Here is a 22,198-nt window from a genome sequence, read left to right as displayed (position 1 = left end):
TTCAAGGAATTATTCGTCGGATAGCAGTAAAGAAATTTGAAACTTATTTAATGCTTGGTGTGTACTTTGTTATAAGTATGTTAAGAAGAACCCATCACGAACCCATTACCTACTTTGTATTTTTATACCCTGTACCCGTAGGATAAAAAGGATATATTAAGTTTGTGCAAAGTATGTAACATGCAGAAGGAAGCATCTCCGACCCCATAAAGTATATATATTCTGAATCAGCATGACGAGAGAAATCGATCTAGACATGTCCGTCCGTCCGCCCGTCTGTCCGTCTGTCCGTCCGTCTGGATGAACGCGAGGATCTCAGAAACTATAAAAGCTAGAATAACCAAAGTTGGCATCCAGATTCTCCTAGGTCCGAGAAAGGACGGGTTTATTTTATTTTTTGGAATTTTCCCCCCCTTCCCCCGCTACAGAATTTCGTCAATAGCTACATCGTCAATCTACATTTTTTTTATTTTAATTAACATCACACATCAAAATACTTGCCTTGATATACTCAGATCAGAAAATCCCCAACGTTTTTAAGACACATGAATTGTCATTGATTCTTTAGCTCAGTCCAAGTTTTACAAGACGATATGTGGAACTTTTCGGAAATGTATTTCAAATGTAGATGTCTGATTAACTGAGGAACCTATCAATTTTTTATCTTCATACGTGTACTTACAATTAAAATAGTACTTTAGAGTCCAATCTCCGCTTCACACTTTATGGATAGAAGATTGAGGCTTAAGCAAAGCAGATATAATAAATTGAGTCTCGATTTGATCGACCAGATTGTAAGGGCTCCTTATTAAATATTCAAATGCAAAGCTCGGCTACTTGTACACTTATAGTAGGCACTGTAATAAATGATCCCCATATGTTCACGTGCATGTTAACTCTCCACTCTACTCACAATTTATCACAAGCAGTCGACAATGAAATGTGTAGGTACGAGTGTCTGCCAACAAAAAAAAAAAATAAATAAATAAATAAATGGCTAAAATTGGCCTGCACAATGGCAACAACGGTCGAAATGGAGGCACAGAAACAGTAAAAATGAAAACACATTCATAACATACTATACATACATACCAGGACATGTACGAGTATATATACAGGAGAACATATTCTAAAGCACTCATACAAATCCCACAGTAATCTGGCCGGAGGAAAGCGATGTATCATACTCGTATATGTGTATACCCGTACGTACCAGTATGTAGGCAGTGCCAACAAAGTATTGCAATAAAATATGTTAAGTAAATACGGAAAAAGAGGGCGAGCGGCACACAGAACTAAACAATAAGCCAAAAAGTACGCTTGATTAAGTTTAACTTCCGGTTTGTTATAAATTGAGCATTTATGTGGGATTTGTTTGCAAAACAGTTTCTACTTTGTTGAGCAAAATAAATGTTTGCTAGTCGGGCCGCCTGCCTACACATCGATGCCTGTCAAACGAGATACGAGCACGAGTATATTGTATGAGCAAGTGCCTTTGGGTGTACCAGCTTGTGTGTGTGTGTGTGCGCGTGTGTATGTGTGCACGCCCGTATGTCTATTTCCGGCGGAAGTGGTGAATAAAACATGAAACAAAATAAAATGACAAGCAACGAACGGGGCCAGCAACATCAACATCCACAGCCACATCAACGATGCGGAGCAGCTCAAGCTTAGTTTTAGTCTACCTTGATGCTCGTACCAAGTGAATTTACCGAAAACTTTTAGTGGCCAAAAGTCAACTTCCGCTCCATCATCTTCCCCAAACAGATTTTTGTACTCGAGCCTCCTTTGGGCGCAGCAAGTTACTAAATTATTCCAAAGACAAAATGTGCATTTAAAAGGTCAGAGTACGGCTGAAGGACGTGCTTATGCAACTGCATACCAATATTCAATACAAACTTGTGCATATCGATGTGTCTGGCCGAGGCCCATTCATAAAATGTATCCTTTTCGCCAGGTACTCGCAGCCTAAGCCTACGTTGTTTGCCACAGTATCAAAGCCATGATGTTAGGCATTTAATATCCGTAAATAAAATATCTAATTTCCCGCAACGCACCAAAATGACAAACCCACATCGCCGGTGTTGGGAAACAGACAAGACGGCAAAATGTCCGTTGTTGTAGGCAGTCCATCGACGCCTGCTACTAACAGCAATATTCGAATATAAAAATAAGTACAAAATAGTGAATACCAACAGCTTTACTCTTCAGGTTTCCTGAAATATATACAAGTATATTGTAATACTTACGCGGCAATACCTAAAACATCCATCTGCCTTTGCAGGAATTATAAATATTATAACATATTTTGATAATCAAAGTCTGTAAAAAAACAAGTAAAAAAGCTAAAGTCGGGTGTCCCGACTTTGAAATAGTCTGTACATATGTTTACAATAATTATAGAAAATAAAAAAAATTAAGAATATAAAAAAAAATTTGATCGTTTTTACCTCTCTCGGTATTCGAACTCACGTATAATTGCACATTTACATAGCAATTGCGTCTGTGTGAGTGTATGTATGCCTATGCGCAGCTATTCGTGTATGTGTAAGCATTTTCGCAGTCAACCAAACAGCAACATCAACAACAGCGGGCAGCGCTTGAGCAGCGCTTGAGCAGCGCTGCAGCAGCAAATATATTTATGGCTATAACTTCTTGTTAAATCGGTCTATCATAATGAAATTTGGCATACGGACACATAATAACCAACTGGGGGTATTTCCAAAATTTTAGTTCGAAATTCCAAGAATTACGGGAGTTACGGAAATTCCAAAATATACATTTTCTGCGTATTCACATAAGGCATCTGGGACTAAAATTTGGTGTTCCTAGGTCTTATAGTCTCCGAGATATAGGCGATTATACGAATGGAAAATCGGGAAAACCCCCATAGGGGGGAAGTGGGGGGGAAAATCAAAAAAATAAAACAAACTCGTATAGAATACACACATAAGGCATCTTTGTGCAAAATTTGGTGTCTCTATCTCTTATAGTCTCTGAGATCCAGGTGTTCATACAGACGGACAGACGGACAGACTGACAGACAGACAGACAGACAGGGCTAGATCGACTCGTCTCGTCATGCTGATCAAGAATATATATACTTTGTGGGGTCTGCCACGCCTCCTTCTGCCTGTTACATTTTTCAGCTCCCGCAAACCTAATATACTCTTGTACATTTCATGTACAGAGTATAAATACACTTAATTTTAAGCATTTACCAAAATCTTGTGCTTAATGATTACAAAGTCTATATTAAAACTGCACGTTATTTGTTGGGCCTTTTATTTTTGGATTACAATGGTTCTGTAGTTGGGCATAGTGGAGCTATGGGAGCTAGTAACGTAGCCGTGGGCGATTATGGCAGCAAAACCGAGGGCGGTTACACCACCAAACTGCTGGCCGCCAGAGTCCGCATCCACCAGCATAGGGGTAACTGCTCTTGGACCCCGATGCACCAGTGCAGTGATATCTACACCTTCGGGTACACGGACACGGGCACGGACACGCTATGGGCTGAACGTAAAAGAAGAACTTGCGACATGGAATTTTCTCATCGTAAACACATAGTGTTGTTGTTGTATTTTGTGTTGGGGCACCTCCACCGCTTGAAGGGACTATGGGCTTCGGCTGTACTTCTTCGGGTTGTTTCTCTTCTTCAGCTGGTTCTGGATCTTGTTGTTGTACTTGATCCTCCGATTGCCTCAATGAAGTTTTGGATTGAATGGCCCTATGACTAACATTTCCAAATGAGATGACGGTTGAGGTATCATCATCGTGGACAATATCATGGTGTTGAAAAGATCCTTTAAGTGGTAGTACCTGCAAAAATTGGTTCCTTGGCTTTTTCAATTCATATTTTTGACCTCCAGCACAGCGTACGGTATTACGATGTCTTAATTTTGTTCGATCTGGTGGTCTTTCCTCAATATCCCTGCCGTATCCACACACCGGTAGAATGCCTGAAATTGAATGATGTATGTGTATATAAAATATATTGGGTAGAAGAAGCTCAAATGCTCTAAAATCTACAATCGCACTCTAATCTCAACTAAAAATCAGGTACCTAAAAAAAAACAATTAATTAGGTAATTTCATTTAGAACGAAAGCAATGAGGAAAAGCCACAAATCCGCACTATTGAGCTGGAAGAAAACAATTTATGCAAGCACATAAAATGTGGTCTGTTTGGCATGCACAACCATCGGCACTTCCATTTAGACTCATTCTCGTTATTTTTAATTCGGAAAATGCAGTACATTGGCAGTTGACTAAGCTTCGAGAATTTAGAGTTTTCCACAATCTGTGCCATGTGTTAGTGCTGTAAAATGTGTTGCCCACGAATAAAAGCCAGGATTGGTTGTTGGGCCTTTATTGTTCTGTTTTCGGGTCGCATTATTGCAATATATGTATCATAACTGCTTTAGCTGGAGCGGTTCGGTATAAAATTATCGCCGAGAACCTCGCCTAGGGGTATAGTAACGAAGTCGATTGCTGTTATATCTACAGAGTGGTACACGATTCACGCCACAGCGCACAGTATATGGACAGGTGTATACAAATATTGGCGAACAAGTGCAGGGACAGGCACAGCCGCAACCACACGGGCATGTATAAGAACAGGCCAGGGGCCGGAAATAAAAGTAACACTTTGCCTTTTTGCATATGCCTCTTTTGCACTTTTTCTTACAGTCGTCGTTGCAGGGCTCCTTGGGTGGCTCTTCCATTTCAGTGCAGTCTTGGGTTAAGCAACATTCCCGTTGTGGTTGTTCCAACTCTCTCGCTTGTTTCGGTGGGTCTGAAGATGGAAATTCCCCCGATTGTGATGACTTAGGCCAATCTATAAGCTTATCATTTAAATTTCCGTAGGAAATCATTATTGAAGCGCTGTCGTCATGGACAATATTTTCCTTTTTTTTGGGTCCATCAGGTGTTCTTTGTGTATAATATGTACTTTTCTCATGCTCTTCCACCTGCTCTTCCTCACCTCCAGCACAATATGTTGTTTGTGTTTTTTCATTTCGCTTTGATTGCCTTCGTTCTTTAAGTGTCTCCTCATTTTTAACTCCGCTACGCGATGACTGTTTTGGCCTTGTCCGCTTCTCTCTGCATTCTGGATCTCCACCACAAGAAGAAGACATGTTTCTTTTCTCATTTGCCTTCGATCCTCTTCGGGAGGGCATTGAAGGGCGAGCTGGAGGGCAATTTTGCAGTTTTTCTGTTACACTCTTTCTCGAGCCCCTACACGATGAATCTTTCTTTTCACCACTGGAAGAAGAATGGCCTGATTTTTCAATCAACCTCGATTCTCTTCGAGATGGAAGGGCTGAGGGGCAACTTTGTCGTTTTTCTTGTGCGCTACTCCTTGATCCCCTGCTCTGCGTCAACTTTTTTGCACCACAAGGAGACCCAGTTGTTTTTCCATTCAATCTTGATTCTCTACGCGACATATTGTGCAAGGAATGCAGTGAAGGGTGTGTTGAGAGTCGGTTTATTTGGTTTCCTTTATCGCCACAAGGCCTTGATGGTCTTCGATTATCTTTATTGAAACACTCCATCGATGGGCGACAAGACGCAGTGCGACTTGATTTTCTTCGTTGGTCCTTCTTGAAGCAGTCCATAGAAGGGCGGCAGGACGATTGAGTCTGATCACAATCTTTACCTTTACTACAAGATGGTGGTGATACTAATTCCCTTTGCTGATCATTATTAAAGCAGGCCATGGAAGGGCGACAGGACGATTGAAGATTATGGCAATCTTCGCCTTCACCACAAGAAGCTACTCTTGATTCTCTTTGTTGGATTTTATTAAAGCAAGCCATGGAAGGACGACATGATGGTTGCACGTCATGGCATTCTTCACCTTCACCACAAGGAGGAACTTCTCTTGATTGTCTTCGCTCATCTTTATTGAAGCAGGCCATCGATGGACGATATGATGGTTGCCGGTCATGGCATTCTTCACCTTCACCACAAGGAGAAATCTTTCTTGATTGTCTTCGCTCATCTATATTGAAGCAGGCCATCGATGGACGACATGATGGTTGCACGTCAAGGCATTCTTCACCTTCACCACAAGGAGAAATCTTTCTTGATTGTCTTCGCTCATCTTTATTGAAGCAGGCCATCGATGGACGACATGATGGTTGCACGTCATGGCACTCTTCACCTTCACCACAAGGAGAAATCTTTCTTGATTGTCTTCGCTCATCTTTATTGAAGCAGGCCATCGATGGACGACATGATGGTTGCACGTCATGGCATTCTTCACCTTCACCACAAGGAGGAACTTCTCTTGATTGTCTTGGCTCATCTTTATTGAAGCAGGCCATCGATGGACGACATGATGGTTGCACGTCAAGGCATTCTTCACCTTCACCACAAGGAGAAATCTTTCTTGATTGTCTTCGCTCATCATTATTGAAGCAGGCCATCGATGGACGACATGATGGTTGCACGTCAAGGCATTCTTCACCTTCACCACAAGGAGAAATCTTTCTTGATTGTCTTCGCTCATCATTATTGAAGCAGGCCATCGATGGACGACATGATGGTTGCACGTCAAGGCATTCTTCACCTTCACCACAAGGAGAAATCTTTCTTGATTGTCTTCGCTCATCTTTATTGAAGCAGGCCATCGATGGACGACATGATGGTTGCACGTCAAGGCATTCTTCACCTTCACCACAAGGAGAAATCTTTCTTGATTGTCTTCGCTCATCATTATTGAAGCAGGCCATCGATGGACGACATGATGGTTGCACGTCAAGGCATTCTTCACCTTCACCACAAGGAGAAATCTTTCTTGATTGTCTTCGCTCATCATTATTGAAGCAGGCCATCGATGGACGACATGATGGTTGCACGTCAAGGCATTCCTCACCTTCACCACAAGGAGAAATCTTTCTTGATTGTCTTCGCTCATCTTTATTGAAGCAGGCCATCGATGGACGACATGATGGTTGCACATCACGGCACTCTTCACCTTCACCACAAGAAGAAATCTTTCTTGATTGTCTTCGCTCATCTTTATTGAAGCAGGACATCGATGGACGACATGAGGGTTGCATATCATGGCATTCTTCACCTTCACCACAAGGAGGCAATTCTATTGATTGTCTTTCCTGATCTTTATTAAAACAGGCCATAGAAGGGCGACACGATGGCTGAATATCTTGGCATACTTCACCTTCGGCACATAATGGAGGTTCCGTTCTGTTCATGTACTTGGAATCTCTGCGAAGAATGCCAGTATAACAGGCCATTGAAGGTCGACACGATATTTGAGTATCTTGGCATTCTTCGCCTTCACCACAAACAGATTCCCTTGATTGTTTTGTCATGGAAGGTCGACGTGAAGGCTGGATGTAGCATTCTTCACCCTCTCCACAAATTGGTGGTTGTCTTGATTGTCTTTTTTGGACATTTCTAAAACAATCCATTGAAGGGCGGCAAGATGATTCCATTTGCTGTATGTTGTTAAAACATTCCATTGAAGGTCTACAAGATGTTATTTTTTGTTGCATATTGTTGAAATATTCCCTTGAAGGTCGGAGAGATCCTGGTTCATACCGCTCCATATTTTTAAAACACTCCATTGAAGGACGACACGTCGATTCCCTTCGTTCTATATCCTGGAAACAATCCATTGAAGGGCGACAATTTAATTCTCTTTGCTCCCTATTTTTAAAACAATCCATTGAAGGACGACACGTCGATTCTCTTCGTTCCACATCTTTAAAACAAGCCATTGAAGGGCGACATGTTGATTCTCTTCGTTCCATATCTTTGAAACAATCCATTGAAGGGCGACATGATTCTCTTCGTTCCATTTCTTTGAAACAAGCCATTGAAGGACGACAGGTCGATTCTCTTCGTTCCATTTCTTTGAAACAAGCCATTGAAGGGCGACATGTTGATTCTCTTCGTTCCATATCTTTGAAACAAGCCATTGAAGGCCGACACGTTGATTCTCTTCGCTCCATATCTTTTAAGCAACCCATTGAAGGTCGACAATTTGATTCTCTTCGCTCCCTATTTTTAAAGCAATCCATCGAAGGACGACAGTTTGATTCCCTTCGCTCCATATCATTGAAGCAATCCATTGAAGGGCGGCACGAAGATTCTTTTTTGAAATATTTCATTGATGGACGACCTGAAGATTTTCTTTGCTCCCTATTTTTGAAACACTCCATTGAAGGGCGACATGTTGATTCTCTTCGTTCCATATCTTTAAAACATTCCATTGAAGGGCGGCACGATGATTCCTCAATTTCATATTCCATCATATTTTTGAAACACTCCATTGAAGGGCGGCACGAGGATTCCACAATATCATATTCCTCCATATTTTTGAAACACTCCATTGAAGGCCGACAGGTTGATTCTGTTTCCCCCATGTTATTGAAGCATTCCATTGACGGGCGACACGACACAGGAATCTCTCCACATTCCTCTCCTTCAGCACAAGGTTGACGGTATCTTTCGTTGTATTTTGATTCTCTCCGCTCAACATCTTTATAGCAGTCCATTGAAGAATGACAACTTAATTCTCGTACCTTATCTTCATAGAAAGAGTTCACTGAAGGCCTATTAGAGGGGGGAACTTCTCCGTATTCCTTTCTCATTCCTCGAGGGGGAGGAACTTGATTTCGCTTACCATATTGCGACCCTCTTCGCTTCACATTAGTAAAAGATTCTTCGCGATCACTATATATTAAATGTCCTGTTCTGTCATCATAAGTTGTGTTTCTGTTCCTCACGCCACAACGGGAACCCGTTTTACCCGTTCGATTTTGTTGGAATCCGTTCCTACTTTTATTTACGTTGCAGACTCTTGAAGGAGTCTTTTGACTCACTTTTCTATTTTGATTTATTTGTCTATATGGCATAGAACATGTTTCTGATTTTTTACACTTGCAGGGTCCGATTTGGCTTCTTTGTTGGGTACTGTAAATATTATTTTGTTTGTAGTTCTGTGTCGGGATAAAATAACCGTCATTAACAGCGTAATTTGAAGGAGCAACAACCTGATCTTTCCAACACTGGTTGGGGGCCTGCGTTCTATTATATTGAGGCGATTGCCTGCAAGGCATATTGCATCGGTCATTTAGATTTCTCCTAAAATTTTGTCCGCACCCCTGGGAATTTTGATATCTTCCATTTGGCCCACAAGCACCTTGATTTTTATCGTATTGTGCTTCGTATTGAGGAACATTTTGTCCTTTGGTACAAGTATTTGATTCGGGTTTCTGTAAGCAGAAGGTACAGTGTTTTGAATTGCATCGCTTGCTTATTGGATTATTCTTCATTCGAGAGAGATTATTAGAACGTTCTTCATTTTGTGCCACGGCATAAGGACAGTAGTTCGGAGGATTTTGTTCTTTCTGTTCCAGGCTTTTTGGACAGATTGATTCTATATAGACAAAAGGTGACAAAGTGTTTTCACAGTCTCGTTGCGCGATGCTGTTATGCTGTGCTTTCGGTTTGCTTCTCTTAAATCTAAATGGGTTTGTTAAGGCAGCCTTACGACTTTTTACGGTGCTATTTTTCTTAGTTAAAACCCGTCGCTTTTTTAAAACCTGAGGCTCATCACTGGCGACCATATTTCTACCATACCCGCCATAATCAACTACTTCAGGGACTATAGCGTAAGACTTTAGAATGACCGTTGATATAGGCTGTGTAGGTGGAATCCAATCCATAATCGGATTGCTCTTTCTTAGTCCAGTATACGAATTATGTTCGTCTGTCTCGGTATTGAGTTCTCCATTTGCAGTGTGATATATATTGATACGTAATATAGCTTCCTCATCGGACCATGAATGTGATGATGACGACGTGTTAACATCTATTGCAGTTTGTGAATAATCAGAATCATTTTTATACTTGGATAATTGGGCTAAATTGTCTTCATCGATTGATTCAATTTCCAATGCCAAATGATCTTCGGCTCCTCCGTCTGGATTATATGTAAGGTCTGTTTGAGCACATGCTTCGATCAAAACGGAATTGCTTGATATACTCTTGGTGGGCTCACTCTCATTCACAACTTGACAACATGGGGACGTGCATGTTTGAGTATCGGAATGGAATCGATTCGACTTCGAGGGGAAAAACGGACACTGACATATTACTGAGGGCGATGTGCCTCTTGCTAATGCCGATGACACCCATTGTGCTACTTGATTTATCGGCCATGTATAGGCCACAGAACGTGTATAAGAGCCCAGTCGATTGCAGGACGGTCGACGGAACCAAGACAACTGCGAACAGCGACGCGAACACGCTCTCTTGGAGCAAAGTCTATGGGGTTTCGTACACTCACTTTTGCCATGCATTCTGGCGGTTCCAATTATTGTTCAATGTTCATTCTCTAGTCAGGATCTGAATTTTATGGCCCAACAACCAAAAAATTGATTAATTTTGAGTTATTGAAATGTAAATGAATGACACCTGAGGCGAAGAAAGTGTTGCATCAGAAATAATACACCCGTATTATCTAGTTCTATGTTCTCCGATGCACTCACAAAGCTATTGGCAAGTAGTTTACCCTTTAAATGCATGGTAGAGCTCCCCTTAAAAATTATTTTTGTTGTACATCGCACAATCCTAAAATTATGTACTATAAAGCGACTACGGGCTATAATCTATGGGCCTTATAATAAATTACTTGTAATGCAGTTCTCATCCTCGTATGAAGAAATAAATTTCGTTCAGAAAATTATATTTATTAAAAGCATTGAATAAATAATATGTTCACATTAGTATCTACTATCTGCATATCACGAATTGTAAACAATAGTATTATTAATTTACTGGTACTTGTAATTCGAGATACGTGCCCGCTTCCCGGTAATACCCTTGCTTGCCAAATAGGAGAGAATGGTGCGCTTTGTGTGAGTTTTGAGGGCGCCGACATCAAATTCAAGCTCCTTATTGGTGCATGTGGTGTTCAGTCCCTCTAGTTGATGTATCATGTGAATGACCTTCAATAAAACTTCACCGTCAAGTTGTTGTACCCTTCCATGTAAATCCAAATCTTCAGCGGCCGTCAATGGTTGCTCCTCAAAACAGCGACCCCATTTTTCTGCGAACGATGTCTTTTGTTTTCTTGCAGCCTCAAGTGGTGGATTAGGTTCGTCTGATAGAGCTTTGTTTAAAGAGATCTGAACGTTCTTAGAGGTTTCATTACTGTCACACTCGGAATCTGCGTCAGACACCTTCCGTTTGATACGCATTTGGTCGTCTTCACGCACTTGTAATTTAGAAAAAAGCCCCTCAAAGATGTGTTGGAGTTCCACTGCCATCCCGTAGCACACATGTGTTGGATTTGTATAGAGGTAGGTGTTGAAAAATATAAGGCGCACATCCTTGGCGAAATCAGTTGCCGTCAAATAGTATCCCGAAGACAGTCTATGTTTCACAGTTGATAGATCCATGGGTTCCTTTACAATTTCGAAATAGTCGGTTAGGCCCAGCAGCTGTGGTTCGATTGGCTCATAGAATATCCATGCAATATTTTTGTATCTACTCGAAAATAATTTCTTTATAATCCCTCGGCACGCACTTAACTCAGCCGACATTTTTAACTGTTTGCGGTGCGCATACATGCTGGAAAATTTGAGAATAAGCATGAATCTAAAAAGCCCTGCAGTACCCACCTTTCCATAAATTTTTAAAAAACCCACAAACGGAAAGTCAATGATCCTAATCAAAATTTTTGACAAAGGCACTTATACATACAAACTCAAAAAATGACTGCCAATTAGACAACGGAATTCAAGCCAACTGAAACGCATGCACTGTCGATAACAAATTAGGTCGATAACAAATTAAATGTCTATTTTAAACATCCAATGATTTGGTAACACTGCCAGCATTTGGGGATGAGTCGAATTGGACTGGCATATATGTATATCTTCTATGGTTTCTTGTCATAGCTAAAATATACTTAATTATAAGCCATAAAATAAAAAATAACGTTAATGTATGTCAAAAGGAATATAACTATCTATTAATTGATAATAATACATTAGGGGAAATTCACTACTATAGATTTGTTCTTGTTAAAAAACTATCGAATATATCGAACCAGTCAAAATAAGTTGTTGCTGAAATAAAAATTTTTGATACGTACGCAGATCAAGAAAATTTAGAACGAAATGCTAAAAATGTTGTGATTCCGCGCTCCACAAAATTATTGGTCACTACTTTTTGCTTTTATTAATGTAATCAAATTTATACATCATGTAAGAAATGAAAACAATTTATTCGTGTGCCAAAATTTAAATCGATAAAATTTATTTCAACATCGACCGCATTGAAACAAAAGAATAAGTAAATACGTAATCACGCGTTACTAATTGATGTAACTTCTTGAGGTTCTAAAGTCTTGTGAAAATGGAGGTGAATGTTTTATTTTTGGGTGTAAGATTGGAATTTTTTTTTTTTAGAATACAAGTAATGTAGGTAACGTTTATGTAAAAAATATGTTTGAACGGAAAATATCTTATGTTTCCATAGTAGGCGGCATAGTGAAGATGTTAAATCTACATATTTTGTACACCGAGACCAACCAGGGGCTTGTTGCCTTTTCCGGTTGCCCGCCAATAGGCTGATTCACATTTGAGTAGTTGCGTCGAAAGCGCATAAAAAGCTCAATAAAAACATAGGGTAGCTGCATAGTAGGTCCAGTGATCTGGTCCTTTAGCTCGGGATCCATTTCGATCAGAGCCTGCTTCATCTTGTCCAAATCTCCGCCACCCTCGCAATCGCCCACATGCCGTAACCCCACCATTATCACGTCTATCACCGCATATTTTAGGCCTAGAACATTATGCAATTGCACTTTGATGGGCACCGCTTGACGGATGTGGTCCTTGCGAAAATGCAGCAACTCTGCGCAGGACTCATGAGGAAAGTTGATCAATTCGTTGGCCATCTGGTAGTAGGCATTCGAGGTGGAGAACTCGGCAATTTTCTCTGTGTCGCGCAACCGCACAATATCCGTCAAAGTGGCAGCTGCCTGTTTGGATTGATCCACAAATTGACTCTCACTGAAGGAGCGATCCCAAGTCCACTTCAGTTTCCACATTTTCATTTTACTCAGATAGTACTTTAGCGGATTGTATTTAAATACTAACTCTGGCACGAAGGTATCGCTCAACACCTCGACATTCGGCTCGGCTTTTGGTGGCGTTAGTAGGCGCCTCTTTGATTCCTTTGTGCTAGAACTCCACAGTAGCAGTTGCTGTGGGGGATCGCAGCAAACGGAATTCGCTAGTTTGGCGACATTGCCGAAATTACGTAACAATTTTGTTGACATGGTACTATTTTTGGATTGCCGGAAAACATAAGCGATTCAATTTTCTCAAGGATTCGTAGCCAAACAGCTTGACAGCAATGTCGTAGTTTGGTTTTCAACACGACATAAGAGTGCTCGTATATTTAATGCAAAGCTCGCCGACCGCGGGGCTATAAACGCACAACTAGAATTGTGTGGACTAATCACATAAGCAACAAACACGTGACCAGAGGACATATTTTCATCTAGTTAATTATTCAAATAGGCATGCGAAAAATTACCATAATGAGCAGCATAGGGTCGTCGAGCAAGCATAAAGCACACTAATTGTTAGCCATAATTTGGAGCATGTAAGAAACGTTAATTGGCAGCAGCCGAAACGAGATGTGAATAAGCTGCGAGCTCTGATTGTGCTGATAGAAATATAAATCCATTCTTAACGGCCAACGGAAGCGGAAATGGATCCAAGTGTTGCAATATGTTTAAAAGGAAACCGCCGTTGAGCCAAGTTTGGCAAAAACTTGACCACGAAGCACTTGCCACAGATTGAATTAGTTAATCCACTAATATTATCATACTGTTTCGCGTCCCTTCCGCTTCTACCTCACGTTATTCTTACTTATGCATGTACATATAAATATTAATACATGCGTATGTACGAGTATGTATATCCTGTATGTATATTTTCGGCCGAAACAAGACAACACAAATGTCAAGATATTACGCAAACATTTGCGGTAAACAAGGGCCAACGGGGACCGCAACTTCTGGCGACCACTGACGTCAGCTGGCCATGGCACAACTTGGGGCGTGAGGTTTCCATCCATCTCAACGGTTTGCATAAATTTTGTAGCGCAAATATTTCATTTGCATATTTTCGTAATGTTTGTGTTACTTTTCTTGCAAGCCCCGAAGGTGGCGCAATTTTCCAAATTTCTCATGACAACTGAATAAAAATGTCATATGCGAAGCATTCAATTTAATATAATATAATTTTTTGTTTTTTATAAACAAAACATAAAGTGTGATGTCTATATTCAATATTCAATTTTATCTGCTCCATATTAATGTCAATGTTGATGGAAAATTCGGTCAAGCGAGAGGCATCATCTAAAGAAAGGATTTAGTTGAAGGAGGCACGCATTTTGTAAGAAGGTTGTAGGAAATTTATAGTTGTGCTTAAAAACTTTAATAATAAAGCAATTAATATGCTACTTTTTGAAATATATTTGGTATGATTGATTTTTTTTTTGTGTTGCTTGAATTGAATTATAGTGGCTATGAACAAAAATGTATATTTAACCTAAAACATTTTCTGGCCAACCTTACATACAAGTAACAACGACATTGTTCATATTTTTTGGGTCAACTAACTGGGCTAATATGTAGACTTATTTTATCCAAACGCATTTCAAGTTTGCAAAATATATAGGAATGATGCATAAGTCCCCCATAGCACCAACAGCTTTATTTTATTTTATTTTTTAGTCAAGGATATATGCCTCACTACATTCAGAAATTCGATCAATCTCGGCTCACTACATCAGCTACCAGATAGCCCTATAAATACAGAGTTCAGCTAAAATTATTTAACTTTTTGTTTTTATTAAAAAGAACAAATTTGGTTATTTTCAAATGGTGGAAACTTTTTAATAAACGTAATTGTTTCAACATACTTGGCACTTAAAAATATTTCTAAATAATATAAATATAAAAACTAAATTAACTCTTTCTTGCTTGATATTAATTTCCTGCTTAAACACAGATTCGATTGAAAAATACCTCATTTACTGTTACTTTTAAAATAATAATTGTATCACATTTGTTAAGAGGCGAGGATACAACAGTTTTTACCGTGGAAATGTGGAATGTGAGTCAAAAAGTACAGCTGTTAAGTTTGTACAGAGGGATAGCTATGTAAGCTTGAAGTCCACATAACAGGAGGATGGGGACCAAGAGAGCAATATTCAATAACTCGCTCTCTCTCTCTCTCTATCTCTCTGCTTTGCGCTCTCGCTTTAGATGTTAACTTACCTACCACAAATGACTTGCTGTTATGGCCGCATTTCGGCCAAATGGAACTCAATGTTGGCCTATCTTTGGCTTTTAGTCATGGACAAGCCATTGAAGAAGTTAGAAAGCTGACAAAAAAAAAAAGAAAAGACGGCTTGCGAATGCGATACGAAAGAAGGCCATTCGGAATTTTGCTTTTGGGAGACAAAACTTAAATGGCATGAAAAGTGAGGTAGCTGCCTAGCCCTGCACGCAATTATTGACCCAGTTGAGGCAAACATGACCTTTGACACGCATTTCACTTAAAGACATCATTAATTATAGTCGCAGTGCCGACAAGATATGCAAAGCGAATTAAAGCGCGTGCAGCTCCAATTAAAATCGAGTTACGCTTGCATTCACAGCCTTTGACTTTCGATCAGGCAAGACCAAAGACGGTGCATACATAAATATGTACATATGTATAGTAGATACATATGTATGTACATATGTATGTCTATAGAAAGATGTGCGCCTGCCGTGCTCGACTCTTTGGCTAAAACTTCTACGCGCTCGCACTCGTACATTGCAAAATTATGCATGCACAGGCAACGCAGCAGACAATTAGGAGCACATCAGAGCTCAGAGGTTAAGTGGATTGGAGTGGAGTGGAGTGGAGTGGAATAGAGGGAGTTGAAGTGCACAACTTCAAACATGAACGTAGCCAAAGTTTCTTGGAAGGAAGCGCGGCCAAGAGAGAAACTCATGCATCGCACAGAGTAGAAATATTATTTTAAGCATTCGATTTTGGGTTGGTTTTCTCTTGTACGAATAGTTTGTAAGTTGCAACGCCCCAGCCCCAGCCGCAGCCGCAGGCACAACTGCTGCTGTTGCTTTTGCTTTATCTGCAACTTTTTGCTTGCCATAAACATGATATTCCTTTTAATATTGCCGATTCATTGACAAGTTTTCAGATGCCACGCAACGCAGCAGCTCGCCACTGGAGGCATTTCAGTTTTCAGAAAACCTTTGCTTCCCATATACTTAGCATGAGGCGTTTCGAAGAGCAGAAATAAAAGTTAACCAGAAAAACAGGTTTGCTGATCATTTTGAAAAGGCAAATATTGAAATTTAGAATCAGCTTATACTAGACTCATTATGTACTTAAGTGAAAAGTCTTCATTCTAATTAAATAAAAAGCCAACTTGAACTTTGTGGTGAATGGTCGGCCCCAGAGAGAATGTCTCATATTGAAACCTTGAAAGCCTTGTTCAAGAAAGAGTCGGCATCGCTGACAGATACTTGACAAAAGAAATTACATATAAATAGACCCAAGAACAAAAGACGGCGTGTAGTGGCGGCAAAAGGATGGCAATGCCCTGAAACTTGTCTAAAAGGTAAATAAAAACGTGTGAAGTTTTTATGTACACGAATGTACATACATATGTACAGGTTTGTAAGTATGTACAATATGTATGAACTGTCAGATACACGACTGTGTTTCCCGTAGGAACCAATAATAAAAAAACACTCCGATGTTAAGCAAAAAGCGGCAATATAAAAGTAGGCTTTTTCTGTCCCCAGCCCAAACGCAGCCCAGCAAATGTGCCAGCCAGTTGGGCACATGAAAAATGTTACAGGCGTGAAGGCGACAGCAAGGACAGACAGTCACATGTCAAACATTCTTTTGACACTTTGTCATAGCATCCCAGTGACACTTGTCAACAGTCGGATTTCACATGTCCATGCAATTCGGAACCGAGGAGCTGAGGGCACAGTTGATTTATATCCTCATCCATATCCATTCGCATTTACTTATGAATTTCATTGCAAATACAATTTTGTTTATGCTATTTTCCGGTAAATGGGAGCGAGACTCTGATTATGATTGAGTACATACCTACGGGTATAGTAGGTATGTATATCCAGTTCACAACGTGTAAATGTCAATTTAATGATCGATTTGCAGTTTATTTTCCAGTTGTAAGAAATGCAGTGTTTTATATTGCAAAAAATACTTCATTCTGTTACTTGTACGAGTATTGTTAATAAATGCTATTATTTTTTAATTTATGCTAATATTTTTATTTTATTTTAATTAATCCACAAATTGTTCTGTCGATACAGATTACTATAAAATGTTTTATATTAAAATAAATTCTAGTACAATAAAGATATCGAATTTTATTATGTTATAATTTCCAAAAGATAATTTCATTTCCAGGTTAAAACAGATCACACTGCTTCACAAACTTTTTTCTGGTGATATTGGCTCCCCTTTCCTTCTTAGCCTCGTAGACTTGGCAGTTCCCTTAAGATTTACTCGTGCATTTCGTACCCTTCGATTGCCTATTTGTAGATCTAGCTTTGCTTCACATGAACCCTTTCGTGTGTTGTGTTCTAATTTCAATCATTTTTCACACAAGATATCCTTCGAACACTCCAATAAGACTATTTCATCATTAATATATTTGCAACTTGATTCTGACAGTCTCTAATCCTATCTTGCTCTCCTACTTGTTTCACTTCTTGAATTTTATTTTAAGTTATACTATTTAATATTTTGAATTCTTTTGTATATTTATGAACTTTTTTTCTTATTATTATTTTTTATTTATATTGCTCTTTTTCTTGTAAAGTTAGCAGTTCTTTGTTAACTATAGATAAATATTTAAAAATAAAAAAGCCTATAGTTATTTAACTATAAAATAATGTCTATAAATGCCTCCAACACTTTTGGCCAGCTATGCCCCGATTCACAGGCATATGTGGTCAGAGACATTATAGACCTAACAAACCTTAAAAAAAACAATAGAAGTGAAAACTTATTTCTGTTTAAGAGCTAATTAGATGAAGTAAGGATAATGTGGAAATAATATTACTGCGAGCCCTTGGGGTTGATTTAAGTATCTCCAGTAAGCAGATGTAATTAATAATCGATTTTATTGATATTATTTATGAACCCACTTTATTGGCATACTCGTACATGCAAGCAAATAGATCATGAAGCAAATGCATTTTTGCTTTTAGAGCTGACCTTGTCAGAAATATGCCAAAAAGTGATATTTCAATTAGAAATGTATAATTAGCAGGCAGATTGATAGCTAAAAAAAATATTTGCACTCTAGCACTAAACAAGAAGAACACGTGAAGGCTTTTATTTTTTTGTTAACTAGCGCTCTGACTGCCATTTATCAGGGTATCTAATCTAATCTAATCTTTTTAGTGGTCAAATAAATTAAAATGAAAAGCCTTTTTCGCCTCGCAGCAACCAGCGGCAACCACTAAATTACGCAAAAGATAATTAACCTGTAACAACGCCGTGGCCATGTATCCCGCGGTCGGACAGTCTATTAGGTTTTCGACCCAAAAAGCGGAAGTGCAAATGGGCCGGGGACTGGGGCATGGCGACTAAGAGTACTAAGAGTACTAAGAGGACTAAGAGAACGGAGAGGATGGCTGAGTGGCAAAGTAAGTGAAATTACAAAATGGCGCAAATTATAGCGCAATGCGGCTCGAAAGAGGCAAACCGAGCCCAACATCGACATAAACATCGACTTCGGCATTGGCGGCGTTCCGTTCGTTATATCCGTTGCAGGCATTTTTCTTCAAATGAAGTTTGAAAGTAATCATGAAAAAGGTAATTTAATAAAAGGAAAATCGAGAAACATAAAACTAATTTACGGCTGAAATTGCTTGTGAAAAGCGAGCAAAACGCAACGAAACAAGAAGTCAGGCAACTAGGCTGCCTTGCCTTGCCTTGCCTTTCCCTACCGTGCCGTGTTGAGCAGCTCGACAAACGACCGACCGCCGAAAAACCACGGAGGCAGTCAACAAGATGAAAACAATGAACTTTTTAACTAGAAGATATAGCAATGCCCCAGAAATGCCAACAAGTTGAATTCTCGAACTGCCAGATTGCCAGGCAGCCGGGCCGGGCTTGAAGTTGGCCCCAAGTCTTTGACCAGGTCATGAAATCTCGCCATCCGGTTGCTTTTGAAGTTCAAGGTTGAATATATTTTTGGCCGACCCTTCGACATGGTCATAAGCGAATAATATTTGCCATGTTGGCATCACATTGCTTTCATTTTAAATGTGGAACACGCACACAATCACGCTATCTTGTCGAGCGTAATAATAAAGACCTCACAAATAATTGGCCTGATATATGTTCATGCAGTGTACACACATACTTATGTGCATGTGTATATACTAGTGTGTACAAGTATGTATGTTTGTAGACGACAATTCAGGCTCAGCAGCGTCAAGGTAAATGCCGAAAGCTGAGCAATTCAATAAAGGCTAAGAAAAGAAATGCATAATCTACTCTCATATTTCAGATAAGTAGGTAGAAGCACAAAAAGCCATGTGTGCATGTGTATATGTGTATCTGTGTATCTGTGTGTGTGTCTGAGTGTGCATACCAGCATCAGTTCACGTGAGATTGCGGCAAGTCGAGTGATATTTACCACAAAGGACACGGACAACAGACACGGCGATGACTTCCACATAGAACTCGTACTCGACGAGAAACTTGATGACACACAGATACACACACACACACACACGCACAAGGGCACCACGTTGGGCACACACATGAGCTTAAGCTCGACTACGGTCCTGTATGACAAAACAATTTAGGAACGTATTTATTTTTCCTTATTTTTTGTCCTTTCTTTCCTTTTTGGCTTCTGTCCAACAAATATAACAAAATGTTACAAGGCCAAGAATGGCTGCAAATATTGCAAATTCTAAAGGAAAACATGTTAAAGTTTAAGCAAATACTTGTATGTATATGCATGCTTGTGTCTGTATCGTTGTGTGTGTGTGTGTGTGTGTGTATCTGTGTGTATCTTTGTGTGTGTGTGTGTGCGTTCTCCCCAGTCACAGAGTGACCGACATTGGCTGCAATTTTCTGCCAGCAGATTGCACTGCGCTCTGACTGGGAATGGGAATGGGAATGCTGCGAGGAGTACACAAGTGGGCCCATCATCGTGACATATTTAAGAAAACTTACACATTCTTATGCATACATACACACATACATATGTACTATGCATATGCTTATGTCCCCTCCACCTTAATATTTAAAATTTCTTTAATACCTTTTTATTTGGCATTTAAGAACGTGGCACGGAACTGCATTCATGAGTGGACGCAGGAAGCGACAACCAACATACTATGCACACAAATGGGGTCACAGATCATTCTAAGTACGAGTACATAGCACAAAAGCGGAATAATACGAAGCAGCTTTATTCAAATATTTATCTCATTGCAGATGGAAGCAAGTCGCTGGGGCTTCAACAACAAAATGCATAGGCACTCAATGTCAAGACAATAAGAATACTGTTTTCATTTTCATATTTGCCAGTTTGTCAGTAGGGAGTGAAAAGCAGCAATGAATTTAAAATTACGTTTTTCTGAATTCTATGAGAAATACTATAGTTATCGTGTATCCACGTCCCATCCGTCTCTTTCCTTTCTCAAGGCTTGTTTATTATTTGCCAGAACTTGCAAAATGACAATGCTTACTTACCTGAATCCACTCGAATAAAGAAACAAGTAAGGACACTAGCCTTAACTTTGTACACCCATTTTCCAGTTAAAAATTGTGTTTCTTTGTGAATGCCACAGATTACTGTGTACTCATAAGAGCCAAAAATCGAGCGGGTGCTTTGATAGAAACACTTATTTTTATTTTTAGTTGCTGTCTCTTGGTTTTTACACTCATTCTTCGTGTCCACATCGCCAAAAGCAAGCAGCATATCGCTTCACAACTACGTATTCGCCTGATTCAGCTTTAGTGAGATTCTGGATACTTAACAAATTGAAAGACCATTCCGTGAATTCTGTTGCCATTTCAGAAAAGAATTTTTCGGACTAATTGGAGGATTGCAAAAAACGTTGGTATATGTGCATTTGATTATGTACCCTTTGCATTAGAAATATGTACATACTTAGCTTTTACGTTTTGTTGGGTCCCAAAATATTGCTCATGCGCCCCGTTTCCTACATCGCTACCATGTTGATCTTAGTTTGCTATTACAAGTTTTTAAATAACTTCACTAATATAAAGAAATAAAAGCAACTTGCTGCATCAAACTTCTCACAACAGACTTTGTGAAGGCAATTAAGAAAAATGCATAAAATCGAGCAAAAAGTTAAATAACGAAAATAAAAGGAAAAGTAAACGTAAACGTAAACTTTGCCTGCACATAAAAAAGAATGCTAAGAAATGTGCGCCTGGACATTCGTGCGGAACTTTTGCAACTTTTTCACATCGTATTGCATTTGACTTTCTTTAATTTATTATGATTTATTCTCCCGTTATTTGATGGCTTTGATTTCTATGCCGTTCTGTGGTTCATTTCTGTGCGTATTCGCACGAATCCATGATTCCAGGCCATAAATCAAAATAAAACTTTGTCACTTGAACCTTGCCCTGGTATGCGTATAAGCATTGGCATTCGTATTGGTATTGGTATTGATGGTTGGAAACGCCTCCCGCACCTGTTCCACTGTCGCTGCCTGGGCTAATCGATTTCAAGTTTATGACGTCGCGCAAACGAAAGAATAACAATAAAAATTGACACCGCGGGAAATGCGGTAGCGCTCTCATAAAATTTTATTACAAAAATTCGACGACGACGCCGCCAACATACGTAAAAATATTTGCGCCCTCTGCGTCCATGGGTTAGTATGGATGGGAGTTGCGGAGTTCAGGCCCTCAGTTGAATTTGAATTCGAAATGCGAAATCAATGTCGCGGCAACAGTGGTGGCAAGCGAGGCAGAGGCAGAGGCAGAGGACGGGGCAACAAAGAAACAAAGGCTGTGGCGGCGTAGACGCTTTGCTGCTGCTTCTGTGATTTGTGCCAGCGTTTTATTCTATTTGCATGC

General features: G+C 39.7%; 3 protein-coding genes across 3 annotated transcripts; all 3 read right to left on the bottom strand.

The window, feature by feature from the left end:
- Positions 1 to 3,268: 3,268 nt before the first annotated feature.
- Positions 3,269 to 10,451, bottom strand: LOC115634004. Its single transcript, XM_030531528.1, has 2 exons — positions 10,327 to 10,451; positions 3,269 to 3,962 (listed from the first exon to the last, which is right to left on the bottom strand). Exons 1-2 carry the CDS (start codon positions 10,337 to 10,339, stop codon positions 3,337 to 3,339), a joined length of 639 nt encoding a protein of 212 aa, XP_030387388.1. The 5' UTR covers positions 10,340 to 10,451; the 3' UTR covers positions 3,269 to 3,336.
- A 262-nt stretch (positions 10,452 to 10,713) lies between these two features.
- Positions 10,714 to 11,729, bottom strand: LOC115634196 (bromodomain testis-specific protein). Its single transcript, XM_030531784.1, has 2 exons — positions 11,663 to 11,729; positions 10,714 to 11,612 (listed from the first exon to the last, which is right to left on the bottom strand). The coding sequence occupies exons 1-2, from the start codon at positions 11,668 to 11,670 to the stop codon at positions 10,814 to 10,816; spliced, it is 807 nt and encodes a 268-aa protein (XP_030387644.1). The 5' UTR covers positions 11,671 to 11,729; the 3' UTR covers positions 10,714 to 10,813.
- Positions 11,730 to 12,510: 781 nt separating this feature from the next.
- On the bottom strand, positions 12,511 to 13,326 carry LOC115634618. The gene has a single exon (XM_030532466.1). It carries the CDS (start codon positions 13,324 to 13,326, stop codon positions 12,511 to 12,513), a length of 816 nt encoding a protein of 271 aa, XP_030388326.1.
- Between the last annotated feature and the right edge of the window lie 8,872 nt (positions 13,327 to 22,198).

The sequence above is a fragment of the Scaptodrosophila lebanonensis genome, unplaced genomic scaffold, assembly GCF_003285725.1.
Source record: "Scaptodrosophila lebanonensis strain 11010-0011.00,11010-0021.00 unplaced genomic scaffold, SlebRS2 tig00000001-arrow-pilon, whole genome shotgun sequence".
Taxonomy (NCBI): domain Eukaryota; kingdom Metazoa; phylum Arthropoda; class Insecta; order Diptera; family Drosophilidae; genus Scaptodrosophila; species Scaptodrosophila lebanonensis.
The sequence above is the reverse complement of the archived record's forward strand: the minus strand, read 5'-3'. Positions and strand labels throughout refer to the sequence as shown.